This window comes from Lynx rufus, unplaced genomic scaffold (assembly GCF_022079265.1).
Source record: "Lynx rufus isolate CCGP_SWC_20201006 ecotype Redwood Valley unplaced genomic scaffold, mLynRuf1.p SCAF_5, whole genome shotgun sequence".
NCBI classification, from domain to species: Eukaryota; Metazoa; Chordata; class Mammalia; order Carnivora; family Felidae; genus Lynx; species Lynx rufus.
Genome location: NW_025814867.1, coordinates 153,577,155 through 153,598,809, shown reverse-complemented (window position 1 = coordinate 153,598,809; position 21,655 = coordinate 153,577,155). Strand labels below are relative to the sequence as shown.

Here is a 21,655-nt window from a genome sequence, read left to right as displayed (position 1 = left end):
GGATTTGTAAAAAGGTAAGAGTTTTTTCAGTGTTTCCAAGGATTTCTTTCATGTAAACACATCCCTAAGTTGAAATCTGACTGCCCAGCATACAAAATAATGATAAAACATAAACTCTGCCTGATATAGTTAGAATTTTGTCTTGTTTTTGCGCATGCAAGCAATGCTTTCTCTTCATGTGATTTGTTAAATGTTTCTTTGATTTAAAAATGTCTAGCATAATTATGCTAGTTAGAATGTATTCTTACCCATGGGAGGGAAAAAAGGAAGATTTCTCCACCCTACCCATGCAGCCAGATCACAGGCATGATTAATCTCCCAAACCCAAGGAGCTAAAAGTCAGCAAGCAGGTTCCTCTACTTCTGGAAGGTTTAGCTAAATTGGTTGCCGAGCTATGTAAACGTATTCTGTTGGAAATCGCCTTTATTCCCTCTCTCGCTTCTTGATCCGATGCGTAACCACCGTATTGGGATCCTGACCTAGTGTCTGAGGGGTTCTTAAACCTACACAGTGAGTCACTTGAAAAATTAGAATAGGGGCGCCTGGGTGGCGCAGTTGGTTAAGCGTCCGACTTCAGCCAGGTCACGATCTCACGGTCCGTGAGTTCGAGCCCCGCGTCAGGCTCTGGGCTGATGGCTCAGAGCCTGGAGCCTGTTTCCGATTCTGTGTCTCCCTCTCTCTCTGCCCCTCCCTCGTTCATGCTCTGTCTCTCTCTGTCCCAAAAATAAATAAATGTTGAAAAAAAAATTATAAAAAAAAAGAAAAATTAGAATATTTAATGAGTCTAAACCTAATCTTAAAAAATATATATCATTTATATTTGGGTCACTGTATTTAACATTAAAAATGTTTTAATGCTTATTTATTTTTGAGAGAGCATGTCTCTCATATTGAGCATATTTTGAGAGACAGAGAGAGAGAGACAGGGAAGGAGCAGAGAGAGAAAGGGAGACACAGAACCAGAAGCAGGCTCCAGGCTCCAAGCTCTCTGCACAGAGCCCAACGCGGGGCTCTAACTCACGAGCCGTGAGATCATGACCTGAGCCGAAGTCAGACATTTAGCCAACTGAACCACCCAGACGCCCCATGCTGTATTTAACATTTAAAAACTACATGAAATAAAAGAAATACCTGTTTTAAATTTGACTTAGAGATGACTCTTGCAGGGAAATTAATTTCATTAATTAATTAAATGATATAAATGCCACTCAGGGGTTGTGGTAAAACAATTTCCATGTCATCAAATTCTCAAAATCTAAAATCTTTCGATCCGATTTCATACAAAGTGAAAAGTCATAGCTCATCACTGGAAAAACAAGATTGCATAGAGCTGTGCTTATAAAAAAGATCTCGAGTCAGGATCCAACGGTGACTATGAACGCACTGGTTTACATGCCTGTTTCGTCGATCTCTGTCGGATCTACGTATTTGCCTGAAATCAGACTGCTTGTTGAGGAAGACAGCTGCAATCCAAGAAAACCAAATATGAGGAAACTTGCTTTAAAAGATATGATTTTACTGCTCCTCTATGGCTCAGACTAACACTCCAACGTAACCTGCGGTATCTAATCCCACTGGGAGGGTGCCTATTAGGCAATTCATCAATATTTGCTGAAATTCATTCATGCTGCCCAGAACCTCCTTCTGCCTTCTCCCTGTGTGGATGCCGCTGCCTCGCGCTTTGCCCTTGATGAAGGACTAGCTCACCAGCCAGCCCCGCCCCATCTGCTCCCTAGCCACCATTCCTGTGCTGGACACCCTTGCTCTCCTGCGGCCACCCTGCCTCTCCCAGCCGCTTTCTGCAGGCACCTCGCACTATGTCCTCACCTCCCAGGCCCGAGCCCTGGCCACCCTTCCAAGTCCACGGGGAACGGCCCCTTCCAACCGCTCCGAGTTCACCGCTTTCTGGACGCCTGCTGGCCTTCGCGGCCAGGGCCGGACACTCGACAGTTGAGAGTCTCTCTGGTTTCCTAAGTGTTTACTCCCTCTCTCCAATTGGATTGTCAGCACTTGGGGGACAGAGAAAGTCCTCATGCTCCTGAGGGCTCTAAGCCCACGGTTTGTACTGAAATACAGACACACAGATACTCACACGCACACCAGACAAAACACAAATATGCACACATACACACTTGCACACACTCGTATGCAAACACACATGTACTCACACACAGACATAGCACAAACAGACATACACGCTTGCACATACACTCACATACACACTTGTGCTCACACATAATGCACACGCAGACATACAAATACTCATATATGTACACTTGCACACAAGTAAGTATCTCTTGACTGCCTGAAAGTCTGCAAAACCTCCCTGCAAAATCACCGTTGTGTTGCTCTTATAATTGTAAAGAGTTTGGCTTCTTTTAAAAATCCAAGATGTTGGCTAACATGTTCTGTCTTCGACTCAGCAGACCCTCTGTCATTAGCAGAGACTAGCCAACTATAGCCTTATCCCTGCCCAGGTTACATCCCCATGAAATGATTCCGAAACGATTTGTGCCTTAAGGAAAGAAGTCTTCCTTCTTGTCATTGGTGGACCCCCTTCACATGCAGCTCTCAATTGGAAACACCTTTATTCTGGAACATTCCATTAAAGTGGAAGCTCCACGAGGGCAGGGACCTTGTTTTAAAAACTCATTTCTGGGGGCACCTAGGGGGCTCAGTCAGTTAGGGGTTCGAATCTGGCTCGGGTCATGATCTCGCGGTCCGTGAGTTCAAGCCCCGCATCGGGCTCTGTGCTGACAGCTCGGAGCCTGGAGGCTGCTTCGGATTCTGTGTCTCCCTCTCTCTCCGCCCCTCCCCTGCTCACACTCCGTCTCTCTCTCTCTCTCTCTCTCTCTCTCTCGCAAAAATAAATAGTCAAAAAATTTTTTCTAATAAAATAAAAAAAAAATCATTTCTGCTCCCTGTCAGAGCAGCTCTTACTCAGTAGATTTTGCTGGGTGAAGGTGTGAAGATTGGTGTCCCCGTGTGATGGCTGGTGGACCTGGGGCACCACATGCGTACGTGGTGTTTCCGACCCCCGAGAAGGAGTACGCGGCCAAGGGCGGCTGCGCATGAGCTCACTGCAAACATCCCCGTCTCGACTCCTGTTAGGACACCTCCTACCTTCATCACCATGGCCGTCCAACTGTATTCCGCTTCCCTAAGAGGCGGGTGGGTGCGGGCTTCCCTCCTGTCCTTCTCAAGTTTTCCTTAGTGCGTTCTTTTCTTCTCCTCTTCAGGCTCCCAAGAAACATTTGCAAAATGGGATTATCCGTGGCTACCAGATAGGTTACCGCGAGTACAGCACCGGGGGCAACTTCCAATTCAACATTATCAGTATCGACACCACTGGGGACAGTGAGATTTACACCCTGGACAACCTCAATAAGTTCACCCAGTACGGCCTGGTAGTGCAGGCCTGCAACCGGGCCGGGACGGGACCTTCTTCTCAGGAAATCATCACCACCACCCTCGAGGATGGTAGGTTCTGGAGGCGGCCGCTCGGGCCTTTCCTTCCTCAAGCGTCTGCTCTGGTCTGGTGGCCACTCTGGCCCCCGACAGCCTGGCTCCTGCTGGCTCTGCCGTGACAAAGGTGCCAGGCCCGGGCCGGGGACTGGGGGTTCCAGGGAAACTTGCCTTAATTCACTCACCGGCTGCAGGGACTGGGTCTCACCCTTGACTGCAGAGCCCAAATCTGTTCCTCTCCAGCATCTCAATCATTCCAAGCAGGAGAACTGGGCTTTTCCCGAGTGCATCCAAGGCTCTCCCTAGGACCGACTAGGATGTAGAAATCTGATTTTCTAAGAATTTCTTCCAAATCAATGTTAAAGGGGATTTTTCTTTATTTCTTTCTTTTCTTCTTCTTCTTCTTCTTATTATATTATTATTATTATTATTATTATTATTATTATTATTATTATTTTGGATTGCTTTCTATTTTCAACCACTCTGCACCAGAGAAAGGAATGAGCAGGGTCCTGGAGCAAATCTCACGGTGACCGAGCACCCCCTAGTGACCATGAGGAGTTACTTCACCCTTCTCCCATGCCTTCCAGTCGTGCTTGAAAAGCAATAGAGAACTGTGTCCAGAGGCCCAAGGTTAGGGACAGAGATAAGGCATGGGATTCATTGTCACACTAAGTGTAGATTTTTAAGGCGGCAACTTCGCACGCTGGGGACTTGCATCCATAACTTCTGACCATTTTTACAGGGAGAGAAGTCTTACAAAACCAGGAACCCTAAAACTGGGATTTTTCTTTCCGACTCCACGGTCTTTGCAATCATGGTTACGTATGCCTTTTGGTTTTCACTTCAATGCTCATGGTGCACTGATGTGTGTGTTTCTGTTGATACTTTGTCCCTTCTCCCAGCCAGGCCATTTAAGCTTTGCATAAACTCAATGTGAAGAAAACAAGACCTCAGACATCCTTCCGGCCTCTGTCTTAATCCATTCTCCCTCTTTCCTCTGACAAAATATTATACTTTTGAAAGGGGAGGCTGGCCTGGGAGGAGGGGGACAGTGAATAAGCTATATGACTACATGTCTGCACTGTAGCACTTGCCAATAGCTAGGCTTCCAATTTACATGCCAGATGCATCTAAATACAGAGGGTCACTTACAAGAGTGATGGGGAAATAAATCGGACAAGCTATGGTGTTTTACTCATGCAGTAATATCAGAAGCGTTCCCCATTCCCCAGTCCCAGTCCAGCCTCCTTCAAAGTGAAGCAATTAACTCAGAAAGGGAGACTGTGGAAGTATGTTAGGACATAGACTCATATTATTTTACATAAACTCATATTATTTTACATTTTACAGAGTTATAATATTTGCATAGGGTAGTGGTACTCGGGGTTTTTTTTCCTTAATTTTGTGGATTGAGTGCGATTTTTTTCTTTTCCTTGCACGTTGCAGTGTTAAACTAATGTTGCTTATTCGGTATTGCTTTGCCAGTTAAATCTCCCACGGTTGTTACAGATTCTAATTGTTTAATTTCAGTGCCCAGTTACCCCCCTGAAAATGTCCAAGCCATAGCAACATCACCAGAAAGCATATCAATATCCTGGTCCACACTTTCCAAGGAAGCCTTGAATGGAATTCTCCAGGGGTTCAGAGTCATTTACTGGGCCAACCTGATGGACGGAGGTAAGAGGGCTAAAAGAGCTGTTGAGTTTGCCCCCGAAGGATGTGTGCTGGGATTAGCAGGCCCTCCTCCTAATGTGGGATACAGGCTACGGAGGGCACATCTTTATCAGTGGACACAGTCTGCTTTCCCCCTGTCGTCCTGTTCTTGCCTCTCCTCTTATGCTATCACAGGTGTGCACAGCTGTTTAAAACATCATGTATCCTCAAAAAGTGATGTGAGGTAACGGAGTGGGTGGCATTTGGGAACTCTAGGCACGGATGCATTTTCCTAGATGAGTATCTATGCCAAGCCCCCGCCTCCACATGCAGCACCAAGATGTTGATTTGTATCTAGAAAGTTCTATGTGACGTGTATCCCAAAAGGCTGACCTCTTCCAAATTCCCAATAGAGCTCAGCAGGGAAACTTCTTAAGTGCCTGTAGCTGACCCAGGGGAGGGCTCAGGAGGAATGCCGGAATATTCCTCACAAGGAGCCATTTAATCCCAAACCTCCTTCTGTCTTTTTCCCCTTCTCCTTCCCCACCTCCCGTTTCTCTTCTGTCGTTCTTCTTGTTTCTCTGTGTTTGTTTTTATTTTTCTTCCAAGTTACAGGACAAAATCCTTCTGTTGGTTTGGGCAAGACTCTGAATGAGAGCCTGCTCAGATAGAGGCGAGGTTGGGCCCAGAACTTTCTTGGGGAGAGTACCTCTCGGTGTGCCTGCTTTCAGAGGGTGGGTGTCGCTGAACCAGACTGAGCACCTCTCCGTGAGCGGGATAGACACACACCCGTACCACAGCCCTCACGGGGAAGCTACTAAGGCCTGCATCCCAAGACCGTGTGGCACACGCTCCCACCCTCCCCTTCAGTCCAGTCTCAGCCTCCTCCTGCACCTCCCGTCCCAGGGCAGGGGGTGCCTCTCCCCTTGTGTGGGGCTTCTTTGAACCCCTCTGACTGCATGTGGCCTCCTGGCGCGTGCTTGCCTCTGAGTTTGGGCAAACACAGCCAGAGCCCCCAGATATATCTCGAGTCTGCTCTGCCAAGCAGGTGGCTGTCCCCACCCAGGTGAACAGAGCACACAGGGCCTCGGAGGCCACAGGGGGCTCTAATACTGATGCCACAGTACAGGAAGGAAGACACGTTAATAAATAAGCTAAGTAAAGAGCAGTTTGGGGAGCCTTAGTTATTTATGTCTTCATCAGACCTGCTTCTCAGGGCTCAGTAAGGATTCACCTGCTCCATCCGGGGCAGGCGCACTGAGTATCTACTCTGTTCTGGCCTCGTGCTAGACCAGTGAGCCCAGAAGAATCTAGTGAACATAGAACCGCAAGCCCGGTAATGCACAGCCATCCTCCACAGAGGGACAGAACTACGTAAATGATTCTTTGACAACTTCCCCCTCTTGTCCCCCAAAAGAGCTCTTTTAAAATCCCATAGAGGTAAAGTGTAGAGCAAAAATATTTGTAAAAAGTATCTATTTTGTTGACAGTGTCATACTATATCATCGTATATTCTTGTTCTGGTTTCTCGTCCTCCTCTTGAATGACGTGAAGCTAGAACCCCTGAGCACACTCCCCTAAAGGCAGCGTGACACCGAAATGATTTTGTTGTTCTTCCTGTTGGAAATGTTTTACAGAACCCGGTGGTGACGACTCATCCGTATTTTCACACATCGCTCCTATTCGCTAATATTGCCTATTAACACCTTAGCTCTACGAAGGGTAATGTGGTGAAGACGGTTCTTTTGACTTGACGCTTCTAAGCGTTAAATACTTGAATATTCAAAAACATGAAAGGCTTTAAGTAAAGACTGCTTAGAAATGCATACGGTTCCTAAAGATACATTGGCTCACGGTATTCAGATCAAAGCGATGTGCTTAATGCCTAATGTAGGAGTTCTACACTTAATCTCCGAAAGATGAGAAAGAAACCCTTAGAGACATAAACCTGCTACAAACACTCACTCCTTACCTGCTGCTTATAAGAAGTGACATTTATGAATTAGCAGGTGATTCCACGGGATCACTGATACTTCTGCAAAAACTTCTCAGGCTGCGGCCCGAGGCTCCCACGGACGTGAGACATCGTGACTGTGTAAAGGACTGGACCCACTCACCCACACCCCCACAGCCACACTCGCACGCACCCCCACACACTCACGCACACAGACTTACATGCAGCCTGACACATACATCTACACACTCATAGGCACACACACTCGCAGACTGGGAGACCCAGGTTGTCACTACCACTGTGATTAGCAATTGCCCCGAATACTTTCAAATATGTACATCAGAAAAGCATTTGTTATTGTTAACGTGATCAGATAAAGCTGGTTAATATATCTGATAGGACAGGCGAGCCACACACCACGTTGGTGAAATTTCCGAGTGTCTTATCATCTGAAAGCTCAGTAGTTTGCAAGACCTCACAAAGCCGTTCATCTGAGATTGCTAGAAAACTTGTGCACGCCGAAGTCCCGTTTCCGTCTGAATCCGAACCGCTTGTCGTCTCTTCCGTCTTTCCCCAAGACAGCACAGTGGATTCTGAAGCGAGGTGGCATTTAGGTGCCATCCGGCTGTTAGCGTCGATGGTGGGCCAGTTCACGGCACTTCAGAAACATTATTCCCACCCCCATTTTTTGTCTTAAAACCCTTTGAGAACGAGGGAGGGCATCGATACATAAAACAGTTTGTTTTCCAACAGAAAGTGAAAAAAAATGTTAGAGTAGAAATGATACCTCTAAATTCATTTCATGTATTTATTTCATGTTATTTTAGTCATGATTTCACCTGAGCGTTATTCTTCAGTTCCTGTTTGTTTTTTAATAACCTTACTGAGGCTGTAAAAGGTAGATGATAGAAATCCTCCTTAAGCCATAAAAAAAAGTACAAGGGCTCAAAAGAATGGCAAATGAAGCATGCCGTTTTGATTGGGCTTTTTGTCATAATTGTCCTCTTTAGTTTCTGCAGATCCACTAAAGATCAAGTGTCTGCCAGGCAGGACCATGCCCTTCCCCTTCGGTCATCGAGAGTGAGGTGCACGTGTGGCACATATTAGGAAGGTCTGGGGGGTGATCTTGAACTGGGGTTCTGACCGCAGTCACATTCCTGGTTCATGAATAAATCAGTTCCTCAAAGCAGTATGAACCCCAATACGAGTAAACATCCAAGTGTTCATTCTGATCTGTCTCATGCTTCTTGAGCAGATGGAATTCTTCTGTTTTAACTATTGCTTGAAAAAGATGGGGGCGACCCCCTCCACCTTGTCCCTCTTAGCCGCCCTCTTCCCCATCACTGTCTCTCATCCAGGAGCCGCACTGATGAATCAGCACCTCTGTCTCTCGCAGCAAATGACTGCAGCCTGCTTTCTCCACCAGGGAGAGACTCCCGGGTCCTTCTTAAAGATAACAATTGCAAAAAAACAAAAGCAAAAACCCAGAGACCCCAGAGGTTAAATAATTTAGACAAGGTCTCATAACTGGCTGTTGGCATGCAGCCCTGTGAAACCCCATTATCCTGGTGTGTGTGTGTGTGTGTGTGTGTGTGTGTGTGATCTTTGGCACAGCATAGAAATTCCTAAATCTGAAAAGATCTTGATGACATCTATACTTAATGTTTTTCCCATTAGCATTGAAGTGCTTATCCTCATCCTACTGACCCCTATTAGATATGTTTAGGAAAATGAACGTTGCAAGTGCATAGGACAGTATGAAGAGCCATGGTGGTCGCCAGGCAGAACCTTCCTTCGGGGGGAGACTTCCTCACCCTTCTGGCCTGACAGTTGTCCACTCTCTGAATGTGCGGCGACCCCACACACGAGCAAGTATCTTTTTACCTTTGTAAGCCATCTCTTGAGGCTTCCAAATCGTGGCCCCAAGAAGTCTGCATACACTGCTGACCTCCCCAGAAGACACCCGGCCAAAGACCCCTCCTGGGGACCCCCCTCCTTGCCCACTTTCTCCCCCAGGAAAGCATCCTGCCGGAGAGCTGGCCCACAGTCTGCTCAAGGCGGTGACGGGCCTCTGGCTCGTGTCCAGGTCTGCAGCTGGGTCTGTGACCCAACATCCCTCACATCCCCCACAGCCCTCCCCCCATGCAAAGGCCCCAGCACGTGCGTGACAAGCCTTGGCCACCCCATGACTATTTTAGATTCAGCTTTTCTCCTATGTCCAGCTCAACCTTGATCCTTTGAGTGACAAACACCAAAGAGACAAGAAGACACTCTGTGGTCTTCATAATCACAGAATACGTGGCTGTTAATTACTAGGTGGCCTTCTGTGCGACGTGTGAGAAGGACAGGAGGGCGGGAAGAGAAAGCCACGCTGGTGGAGAGCTCAATAATCTGACCGACATGATGTTTTTCACTGAGTGACCACCGCAGAGCACGGAGACCGTGGTCTGTGGACCTGAGGCCGTGCACCGTGGCTCCACGGCCCATGCTCTCGGCCGCTCTGCTAGGCTCCGTGACCTTAGGCAAGGTACCTCCCTGCTGTGGTTTCCTCGCCTGTAACATGCAGGCCAATAACAGGATTGGTGTGCTGGCTAAATGAGTTAGCATCTGAAGGCAGAACAGTGCTGGCCCGTAAGTGGGTCCTACTGCTTGTCGACTGTAAGCACAGGTGCACAGGTGGCCTTGGCTACGGCCAGCCGCCCAACGAACAGTCCCTCCTGGACCTGTGCTCCGCCCATCCTCTTAGTAACTGGGGGACCCAGGCTCGCAGGCAGTGCCCATCCTCCACGGCTGGCTGTGCCCGGGGGTGAGTGGTCCTCAAGCCTCTCTCTCCTGCACCAGCTGCTCCGTAGGTGGCTCACTTCAGAACCTAGAACACCCGTGGAGGTACTTAACACATCATTGTAAGTTTTCTCAAATTGCCCTGTCTGATACGCCTAAGAAGGGAGAGCAAAACGTTCCCTCTCTGAGTATTATTAGCTGATCCCACTCCAGAAAATGAAGCATTTTTAGCTGACGCCAGGTTTCTGACACATCAGCGTGTCACTTTGGCAAAGAAGCTCGGGGGGTGGGGGGCAGCGGCGGGGGTTCACTCCAGGGAAGAGGAGCCGTTTCCTGAGCCACCTCGTCTCAGCTCAGACACCTGAGAAGTTAGGTACTTAAAAACACATGTACGTTAAAGTACGATTTGTTTGTTTGTTAAACAAAAGACAAAACTCGACTTGCAGAAGTTTTTTTTAATGTACTTTTTAACTTTATTTATTTGGAGAGAGAGAGGGAGAGAGAGAATTCTCAAGCAGGGCCTGCACTGTCAGCACGGAGCCTGACGTGGGGATTCGATCTCAGAAACCGTGAGATCAGGGCCTGAGCCGAAACCAAGAGTCAGATGCTTAACAGATTGAGCACCCAGGCGCCCCTGACTTGCAGAAGTTTTTTGATGAGCAGTTAGAAATGCACCTGCAGGGGGCGCCTGGGTGGCTGGGTCCGTTTAGCATCCAACTCTTGGTTTCCGCTCAGGTCATGATCTTGCGGTTTCATGGGTTCGAGACCCACATCAGGCTCTGCGCTGGCAGCACAAAGCCTGCTTGGGAATCTCTCTCTCTGTCCCTCTTTCTCTGCCCCTCCCCAACTCGTGCTGTGTCTGTCTCTCTCAAAATAAGTGAATAAACTTAGCAAAGTGAGCCCTGTACAGCCCCAAGCTCCCTGGGTTGAGTGTGGGGGGGCACGCTTGATTGGCTGCTGGCCCCGGCCGTCGGGTTGGGTGGTAACACTTGGAGTGACCTGCTCCGTTTTCCAGACTGATGTTCTGCCGTGTTCCGTGGCAGTTGCACATGAATGAGTGTCGGTGCCGTGTGCAGGCTGTGCACGGTCCCTCTGAGCCATCTCAGGGTGTGGCAGCTAGAGGGCGAGCCCCAGGGCTGGCCAGTGAACACGGCACGCCCACAGCCAGTCACCGGATCCTGTTCTCTTGTCCTCCAGAGCTGGGCGAGATTAAAAACGTCACCACGACGCAGCCTTCCCTAGAGCTGGACGGGCTGGAGAAATACACCAACTACAGCATCCAGGTGCTGGCCTTCACCCGTGCGGGGGACGGCGTCAGAAGTGAGCAGATCTTCACTCGGACCAAAGAGGATGGTAAGAGACGGGGCAGGTGTGGATGGGACTCCAGGGGACACATAGGGCCCCACAGAGTGACAGCATCCCGGGCAGAAGCCAGTGTTGGGAGGGCTGGGTCCTGCAGACCAGTGTTCCTCTATCAGCCTGACCTTGACTTTGCTCTGGACAAACCTTTTGCTGCCCTGCAGACTATTCCAGCTCAATTCAGACCATTGACTCCCTGTGTCGCCTTTGTTCGTTGTATCCTTTGTCCCTCTCCCCTATAGTTTTTCTTCTTTTTAAAAATTTTTGGCCAAGTATTATTTAAACAAAAATGCCTTTATCCCAGAGCTGTAAAACAGGTCGTACCTGTTTTGTGTCCCATCAGAATAATTTTAGTGATGCTTCGGCTATGAGTGTAGGCTCTGATTGTTTCCATCCTTCCACTTGAAAATTATGTGATGGCCTAAGACCAATTATTCTGTGCCAGCTTTAGAATCACTTCAGAATAAATCCTTAATTTGAGATCTTCATGTTAATCGTTTTTGACTTCTTAGAAGAACTGATAATGATTTAGTAAAATTTTAAATCATGGCTCACTTCAGCTCAGACCATTAATTCTTGCTGTTCCACACCATCTGGACTTGGTTGTGTGACTCTTTCCCCAACCTACCAAAACTCTCTGGCAAGTGGTTTTTTCCTAAGTTTTTAAAAGTTTATTTATCTATTTTGAGAGAGAGAGAGCGCGCGTGTGGGAGGGTCAGAGAGAGAGGGAGAGAGAATCCCAAGCGGGGTCCGCACTGCCAGCGTAGAGCCCGATGCAGGGGCTCGAACTTGGCAAACCATGAGATCATGACCTGAGCCAAGATCAAAAAGCCAGAAGCTTAACCGATTGAGCCACCCAGGCGCCCCTTTGTATTATTTTAAGGGAAACCTGAGGGGCCATATCTGAGCCTATCTGAAGAACAGCTGAAGTTGTGATAAATGTTACAGCAACAGTGAGAAAAGCAAGTCTCCACCTGGAGAAAGGAAAGAGCAAAACGGATGTCCAATGATACCCATGTGGGACTCTCCAGATGAGAGCGCAGAATTGTACCAGAGGTAGGGGCGGGATGAGGCACCAGTGCACCTACATTCCGTGCAGGTTTGGGCTTGCCGAACTGTTTTGTCTTCTTGCCAGGACTCTGCTCCCAGGAAGCCGGGCAGGGTGCAGGGGGGAGGTGTTACCCACATAGAACATGCAACATCAAACACACTGCGGTTCCATCCACATCCGTCCTGTGGAAGGCCCAGGCTCAGAGGCCTGGATGGACTCTTCCTTCAGCCTTTTCTGTCCCCTAACAAAGCTTCTCTGACACCCGCAGCATACTACCTCTCACCTTACTCTCTGCCCTCCCCTCCGCAAACCCAGCCCTTCTTCCCCCCAACTGGTCCCATCCATCTATGCTCACACATTATTTTCACTGTCTCTGTTGCCCTTCTTGCTTTATTGGGGGCACACACAAATTCATCCTCATTAGCTGTAGCTTTTCTAGAATACACAGGCAGTTCTTTCCAGGAATGTGCAGGTGTCAGCCAATTCTGCCCAAGGAAATGGATTATTAGGGCAATCCGAGGTCAGAATGAAATGCCATTAGAAAGTCATACATTAATGGAGAGATCTACAAAGCTATGTCCTAAGTGAAGGGGGTCATAATTTCATTTTTAGAAATGCGGTAGACAAAGAGCTGTGTCTAGAAGCTGGCTGTGTCACTTGCTGCCCAAGGGACTTCGGGCACCTTACCTCACCTTCTCTGAACTGATGTACAAAATTGACATCATAATCAGACTGCACAGAGTTAAGATATAAAAAGTCAAGTGATGTCTGCAAACACCCAGCCTGACACATAGTGGGATGGTTCTGACACTAGATGTTTGATTATTTGATCTTCACTCCTTCGGAGTGGGGGCGGAACACTCTTTTGCCCTGCTAAGCAATAACACAAATGTCACTGGAATTATTATTTAAAGAGCAAATTGATCGGCAACACAAATTTTGACACCTGCATTTTTTAGACGAAGGTACAGAAATCCGTTAAGAAGGGAAGGCTCGCCACGGCTTTTTGACCGGTAATTTGGATCAATTTGTAATTAATTCTCCACTTTTAGAAATCATAGGGTTCTCTCTCAACACTTGACCCCGACGCATAAGGTCTAATTTGTCATTCAGCCATTCTGTGCTTTTGTACCCAAAGCTGATGGTATATGGAGGTGCCATTGATTGTAGAGGGCCCTGCCCTCCCCCAGGAAGGAGGTGAAGGACCCACTGGTCCAGGTGTACCTCCAGACAGAGATGCAAGCCCCGAATGTCAGTATTTACTCGGGATGAATCGCCAGCATTTTCAAAACAAAGCCGAGCAGAGATTCGGTAGAAATCGAGAAAAACTGGTATAATAAGCTTATCTCCCGGATTCACATGAAACATTCACTAATTTAAAATGGTGAAGAACTGAGCTAGTCACCATGGTTAACTCAAGACCTAACATAAATAGGCACTCGAGCAATTGATAGAACTGAATGCAAGTTGGTGTCTAATTGAAAGAAGCAACAAGGCTAATTACCATAGAAGGAATGCTTAATCAGATTGAGAATACACAACCTGTTTAAACTTGTGCTACAAAATCTTACAGTTTTGAAGTTTGGATTAACCTGCCAGGTTCAATTAAATTATGTAAGATTGTGGATAAGATTCCAGTAAAATAATAATTGCCAACATTCATTAAGTTCTTCCTCAGTAAGGCACTAATCTAGGCACAGAGTAAAGTTTCAGTGTTTGTTGATAGTCTCACAAGGAAAGAAATATTTATGCATTGAAAGCAAGCATTAAATTTGGTTCTCTCTGCCCAATTTCTTTCTTTTTTTTTTAAGAGCTGTAGTATTTTTTGAGAGAGAGAGAGAGTGTGTGTGTGTGTGTGTGTGTGTGCACAAGCAGAGGAGGGACAGAGGAGGAAGGAGAGAGAATCCCAAGCAGATTCCACGCTTAGCACAGAGCCCTACACAGGGCTCAATCCCATGACCACAAGAGCATGACCTGCACCAAAGTCGAGTCAGACACTCAACCAACTGAGCTACCCAGGCACCCTGGCCCAATACATTTCTTTTTTTTTCTTTTAATTTTTTTATTTATTATTTTTGAGAGAGAGAGAGAGAAAGCACGTGAGCAGGGAAGGGGCGGGGTGGGGGGTGGGGGTACAGAGGATCCAAAGTGGGCTCTGTGCTGATAACAGAGAGCCCGATGCAGGGCTCGAACTCACAAACCGTGAGACCATGACCTGGCCAAAGCCAAACGCTTAACTGACTGAGCCACCCAGGTGCACCCCCCGCCCATACATTTCTTAAATGAGGTTCCTAAACCCCCCGTGTCAGGAGGCCTAGAGTTTAAGTTGTGTCATTTGGTCACTGATCATCTTTTTTTTTTAATGTTTATTTATTTTTGAGAGAGAGAGAGACACTGAGTGTGAACAGGGGAGGGGCAGAGAGAGAGAGAGACACAGAATCTGAAGCAGGCTCCAGGCTCTGAGCTGTCAGCATAGAGCCCGATGTGGGGCTCGAACTCACGAACTGCGAGATCATGACCTGAGCTAAAGTCGGACGCTTAACCGACTAAGCCACCCAGGTGCCCCTTGGTCGCTGATCATCTTAAGGAGGAAAAATGTATCACTTGCTAATAAAACATACAAAAATAGGATAAAATAATAACTAAAAATAGATTAAATAAATAAATCGAATCAAAAATTAGAACATTTTTTATTTATTTTTTTTTAACATTTATTTATTATTGAGAGACAGAGAGAGACAGAGCATGAGCATGATGGGGGGGGGCAGGCAGAGAGGGGAGGAGACACAGAATCCGAAACAGGCTCCGGGCTCTGAGCTGTTAGCACAGAGCCCGACACGGGGCTCGAACCCACAAACCACGAGATCATGACCTGAGCTGAAGTTGGACGCCTAACCCACTGAGCCACCCAGGCGCCCCTAAAAAATTAGAACATTTTTTAAAAGTTTATTGCTGCCAGGGATAATTTGCAATTGAAATGTTTGCTGAGAGAACAAGTTTCCAGTTTCTTCAGTAGTTGCTCGGCCTGTATAAGGACTCTTGGGCCAGTAGACATATTCTTAAATCTGTGCACATATTCTTGGGTCCACAAACATATTCTTGGGCCCACAGACACCACCTCCTGCGGTCCGTGAAAATTGCTCAGGCTTCAGATTCTCTTTCCGGGACTGCTCAATCGATCAGAACTTGGACCTTCGTTATTCCGCAGGAACACAAAAGATGATTTGCTGATCTGGCTTTGTGTTTTTGAACACAGGACAACCAATTCTGAATTCTAAAGGGTTTGTGAAATCCTAATGCCATTTTATTTGCTGAGACTATAATCTGAGCAAAGCCGTGGGGAAAGAGAACACAAACAAAACACAATCTATTAATTTTCCAATTGTTATTTTTATTCTGCAGGCATCAGGTAGTTTCCACCCTGATCCTTTTCTGCAAAAGTAAACACTGTGTGTGTGTTTAAGTTCAAATATTTACTGAGTACATTACTAATGCACATTACTCTGTAAATCATTTTCTATGCGAAGGAGGCCGGCGGGAGGTGCAATATGTGATCTTTGCTCTCCCGCCTCTTGACTAGCAATCTCTTTGAGGGGGGCCATCTGAAAACAGAGCCAAGAGTGAGTGAAGAATAAACAGACATCAGGCTATCTCTGAATCCTCAGGGCCCCCCCATCTTGAGCCCTACGTTCTCTTGGAGGCATAGATCATACATGCTCAGGTGATCATGTGACCACCCCTCAGCGCATCTTAAAAGCGATGGACTTTGAGGGCGTGTGTCTGGTCTGTTTGCTGATGCACCAGAGGCGGCGCGCCCCAGTAGACAGGTATTGAGCGCACGGCAGTGCTGGGCTCTGTGCAGTAGCAGGGACGGCAACAGCACAACAGGCCAGGGCGTCCCAGAAGGCCTCCCACCATGAGGATGTCAGAGCTCCCTCCAATGGCGTGCTTCTCATGCAGGTTCCTGTGACCTCCCTGGGCTCCTGGGTGGGCCCCTGAGGTGCCCAGTGGGGGGCTCCACACTGCACGCTCTGCTTCAGGAAGAGCCACTCCTGTGCTGCGTATTGGTTCCCCCACACAACGCCACCGTAGTTAAAAGATTTTGTCTACTTTGAAGAATGTTTAGGAAATATCGCTCTTGTAGGAGCAAAGGCCAGAGATATTGGCGTCTTGTGGAAATGGGAATGGAAGAGCGACGTGTGCCTCGCAGGCCCGTGATGACAGCCACAGTTGTGGGTGGTTCCATCCAGCACCAGGCCATCTACACATGGCTCAGGGGGGCCTCTGTGGGGTGTTGGGCTCAGGTGGGTCTGGCTACCGTGGTGGATCACATACGCAGCAGGCTATCTCACACACACACACACACACACACACACACACACACCTGCCGAAACCTGATCAGCAAAACCAGAGAAGTGATCGTGACGTTAACTGAAGTATCTGTGTGTGTACCTATACTTCAAACCAAGGCAATCATCTTTCAAAGCACTGACTTTGAGGCTTTACATTAAGATACATCATTAAAAGGCCCTAACTGAGTGGATTCATTTTCTGTGGTGTATAATGCATCACCTGAAACCTAATACTTAAAATGGCACAAATTTGTTGTCTCACCATTTCCTTGGGTTAGGGGTCCAGGTACCGGTCAGCTGGGTCCCTGGCTCAGGGCCTCATAGGCTGAAATCGAGCTGTTGGCTGGGGCTGTGAACTCATCTGAGGTCAGGTCCCCCCTGCCCAAACTCACTGGTTGTCAGCGTCTGGTTCCTTGTGGGCGTGGGGCTGGGACCATCTCCTCAGCTCCCAGAGGCTACCTACTGTTCCCTGTCTTATGGCCCCTCCACAGCAAGACAGTTTGCTTCCTCAAGACCAATGAGAGAGCATCTCTACTGCTTTAAATCTCTCTGACTTCTTCCATCTCTGACATCTAGACCCTCTTGTAAGGGGCTTCTCTGATTAGGTCAGGCCCACCCAGAATGCTCTCCTCTTGGTTAACTTAAAGTCAGCTGGTTAGGACATTAATTATATATGCAAAATCCCTTCACCTTTGTTATGTGACATAACCTGGTCATGGGAGTAATCCAACCATCATAGCGACAGGTACTACCCACATTCAAGGGAAAGAAACTATACAGATATTTATATCAAAGGATAAAAATCTTGGACACCATCTTAGAATTCTTCCTACCACCCAATCACTAGTGGAATCACTTTTCTATTCACTTAGAATATCTGCATTGAGGGTTAGTATGTTCCAGATACTGGCCCAGGCACTAGAGATACAGCAGAGAACAGGGTGGGCGTGGCAGGGCTTGCAGGCTGGTGGAAGAGACTTAAGTGGATTCTGACATGTTCCATGAAGGAGAAGGGTCTTAAGAGAAAACACGAGAGCCCTGGCTTTATCTAGGCTACTGGTCAGAAAAGGTTTTCTCAAGGAAGTAATGTTTAGTAGAACCAGATAAAGGAGTAAGAGTTGCCAAGATAAAAAGAAAAGAGAGAGTGGGAAAAGATTTCAGACAGAAGGAACCCAAGATCCTAGATCATCATGTGTCAACGTCCTGGGATGGGCTAAGAATGCCACTTCCAGTGTTGCAGAACAACACTAAGCCATAGGGACAGCTCAACTACTGACCACGTCCACATGGAGGTCTAAGAAGCTCTCCAACCTTACACATCCTCTGGGAGGGATAAGAGAGAATTCTAGGTTCTGGCTTTTGCAACCAAGAAGGTAGCTGTGCCATTTCTTGCAATGGGGTACAGGAGGAAGGGAGGTTTGGAAGGGAAGATGGTGATCCTGGTTTGGGACATGGTGTATCTAAGATACCTATGAATCAGATTGGAGATGTCAGTGGCAAGTGGGTATGTGAGCTCTAAGAGCTTCCGCAATACAGAAAGGAGGTGTAGGCAGATTGGAATAATATAGAAGAAATGGTTCTCCGGACCTGTGTTCTTTACTTCAACCAATTAAATCTGAAGTCAGAAATTCACTCAACAGTGTCTGGGAATTTGTGAAAACTGCCTAAGCTTGCCTGTATTACACACACACACACACACACACACACACACACACACACACAGAAATCAGATTACCAAAATGTGTTCTGATGACTAAGAATGTTTTAGGAAAATACGTCCCAGACAGACCATCCTACACCATCTCCGTTTTCTGCAACTCTCAACATCTGGTGTTTATAGTTCAACACTGGGTCACAAAGTAAAACCCAGGATCCTTTAGTGATGCACAACATAAGGCAATGATGACTGCCATTACGAATGATAGCTAGAATTTATTTGGTGCCTGCTGAATGCAAAACTCCATCTAAATTCTTTAGATGAATTATCTTTTGTAATCCTAGCAATAAAACTGTAAATAGGTACAATTATTGGTCTGGCTTCATAGAGGAGGAGACTAAGGCTTGTTGGAGAAGTTAATGAATTTGCCCAGGACGTGGACCTAAGTGCTGAAGCTGGACAAAATCCCTCGGTGGGGCTACAGGGCTCACACCTTGAACCATTGTGGGATAATCCAAACCAGAACTACAATTTACATTCTAACTCTTAAGATAGTGGCTCAGCGATGCAGAAAACTTTTCCAGAATGTCTTGTTCCTCAAAGTTTCTATGTAGCTATTCCTCTGTGGTATAAAATTCTAATAACCCTAGAAAAAAAGATTGCACGAGATAGATCATGCATCAAGTGTATGAGGAGTCAGATAGGGATTTACATGGTAAATGCCCTTTGATATAATCGAGACAAGTCAATGGAAATAATCAAATAGAGGAAGGAGTGTAAAGTGGCCAACAGACATACCTTAAACATTCTATTTTAACTCAAAGCAGACAATACAGATTGATTCTCTAATCATTCTTTAATTAAATAATACAGTCTAATTTCTATTAAGTTTTGGATGAAGAGATTAGGAGTCTATGTCATTGTTTCCATAAACTGTTTTCATCGTGGATCATCTGCCATTTCCAGTTTAAGTTCTCTGAGAGTAGAGTAAGGCATGATGCCATTTGCCAACAACTTATGCTTGATTTTTTTTAATCTGTTTGTCTTGATATTTGCTACATGTGTCATCTTTCTCAAGGGTCTTGGCCCAAACCTAGCCGAACCTTCTTTTTTTAACTTACCTTTAAGAAAGCTTTTCCAAAGAAGTCCCATTAATTGTCATGGAAACAGCTCTATTTGGCACTCCTATTTCATTGGTTTGGATAATGAATTAAATCACACTACCACGACAGGTGTAATTGTCACAAACAAGGTAGAAACAAATATGACTGACTTCTGTCGAGCAGCCACTCAAGTGGTTGTTGCCCAAGCCCTTGGGCTTCTAGAAAGAAGCTGGCCAGAGGGAATGTTGGGTATGGTGAATGCCAGCCAGGTGGTTGCTTTAGAGAAGGAATGGAGTGTGTTGGAAATCTGGGGCATCCGTTAGGATGAAAATGTCAAACAAATGTCCACTCTACACTTGGTGTTCAGGAGGAGCCCTTGTGGGTCTCAACCAGCTTGTGGATTTGGGGGTGTCTTGGCTGTTCCCCTCACCAATAGGAAACCTAAGCACAAGTGCCCTCCATACTCAGCACAACAGTGCCTTGTTCCCAAAGACTTAGTAATCCTGGTGTCATCACTTACTTGTGTCCTCTTTTCTAGACCCTCTGCCACCAACAGGATGTGTCAAAACCTGATCCCAAGATTTTATATTTTCAAGTGGTGGTGATGTCACACCCACATTAGCTCTCATGGTGATTGCTGGTTTTGTTCTTTTGACCTTAAAGAGTCAAGATGACCATCATGAGACACATAGTCAACTCCACAAATATTTAGTGAGCAGTTATGTTGTTACTGGAGCAGGAAGAGACTCAAAGATTCCTCCAGGGGCTCACAAGGGATGTATATCGGTTGGAATTTCAAGACCTCCATCAAGGTGGGAGCCACCCTCCAGGTGGACAGTTAGACCAACGAGGAACAAAGCAAGATCCTTAAGGCTTATCCCATAGCAATTTTAATGCTCTTTTCTCTTCTCCCCATGTCTTGTCCACCTCACTCCATCCTCCCTCTTCCACCTGGAAAACAGAAAGATGGGGGGAAGGAATACATGCATTTGATCTCATTGACAAATTATGCTTAATATTGTTAGCACCATTTCCTTCTTTCTTAGATGGCTTACAGAGGGGTATTTCTTGTCTATACAAATGTGAATCTTTGACACAAAAATCCATCCTCGTACAAAAGTGTTTCTGTACCTCCCCTGAGCCAAAAGAGATGTCATTACAAAGTGTTTTGGGCAAGGAAGAGTGGTCCCTAAAGACCAAGATACTTTGCCCTCATTCGTCTCTAACTCAGGAGGCAAGATGTACATCCCCAGCCTGTTCAAAGCCAAACACTATAGCAGCACAAGAAACTAAATTCTCCAGCTGTTCAGAGGCAGGAACTCACAAGGGACTGGAATGGGTAAAGAAGGCTCCCAGGAAGTCAGGGACTTGAACTGAATGTATTAGTTCTGTTGAAGCAACAGTTATTCATGGCACTTGTTAAAGAGCAGCAGCAGGCACACTTCTCAGGGGGACTGCTGTGACGTGAATATGTGGGGTCGACCTCAGTGGGAGTTTGTGGCAGGGGAGAGAGGCCGGGCTCGACTTCACGTACAAGTGGGAATTTACAGCCAAGGAGTGGAGGGGAAGGATGGGGCTGTGGGTGGAGAATTGCTGATAGGAGACCTTGGGGGTAAGGGTATTCTGACTAGAGTGATCAAACAGGACTCTGGTCGAAGGCACGCAAGGATGATCGGATAGTACCTGGGTGTGGAAGAGAATGAAGTCTTTGATCATGTATCAAGTGACCCGATATTGAGGGGATTCTGGCTGAACTGACCGAGCAGCGTTCTTGCTAAAATTAGGCCGTTAGAGGACATGCCCTTGGACAGGGTTCGTGTGGAGCACGGGTCACTCGTCAAAGAGAGGCTCTGTCAGCTCCTAGGGCTGCTGGCGTAGGGCCCCGCAGAGGGAGGCCTTCAACACCAGAAATGGGTTGTCCCATGGTTTTTGGAGGCCAGGAAATCCAAAATCAAGGTGTGGGCCGGGTGGGCTCCCTCTGAGGGCTATGAGGGAGAGTCTGTTCCAGGCTTCTGCCCTTGGCTTTTAGGGGGCCATTCGCCCCTTGTGTCCTCACATGGTCTTCTCTCTGTATACGTCTTTGTGCCCACATTTCCCTTTTTTCATAAGGACACCAGTCACATGAGATTAGCGCCACCCTAGTGACCACAGTTTCACTTGGTCATCTCTGTGGAGACCCCTTCTCCAAGTCAGGTCACATTCTGAGCTTCTGGGGGCTGGGGCTTCACCACGTGGATTCTGAGGGGACGCGGTTGAGCCCACAGCACTGACCCCTGA

The 21,655-nt window shown here is 47.0% G+C and overlaps 1 protein-coding gene across 1 annotated transcript in view; it reads left to right on the top strand.

The window, feature by feature from the left end:
* The window catches only part of DSCAM (DS cell adhesion molecule), a 628,479-nt gene that overhangs the window by 527,952 nt on the left and 78,872 nt on the right, over positions 1-21,655 (top strand). Inside the window, exons 17-19 of the mRNA XM_047100488.1 lie at positions 3,240-3,480; positions 4,999-5,145; positions 11,054-11,209. Of these exons, the coding sequence (XP_046956444.1) occupies positions 3,240-3,480; positions 4,999-5,145; positions 11,054-11,209 (544 nt within the window). The remainder of the gene's footprint in view (positions 1-3,239; positions 3,481-4,998; positions 5,146-11,053; positions 11,210-21,655) is intronic.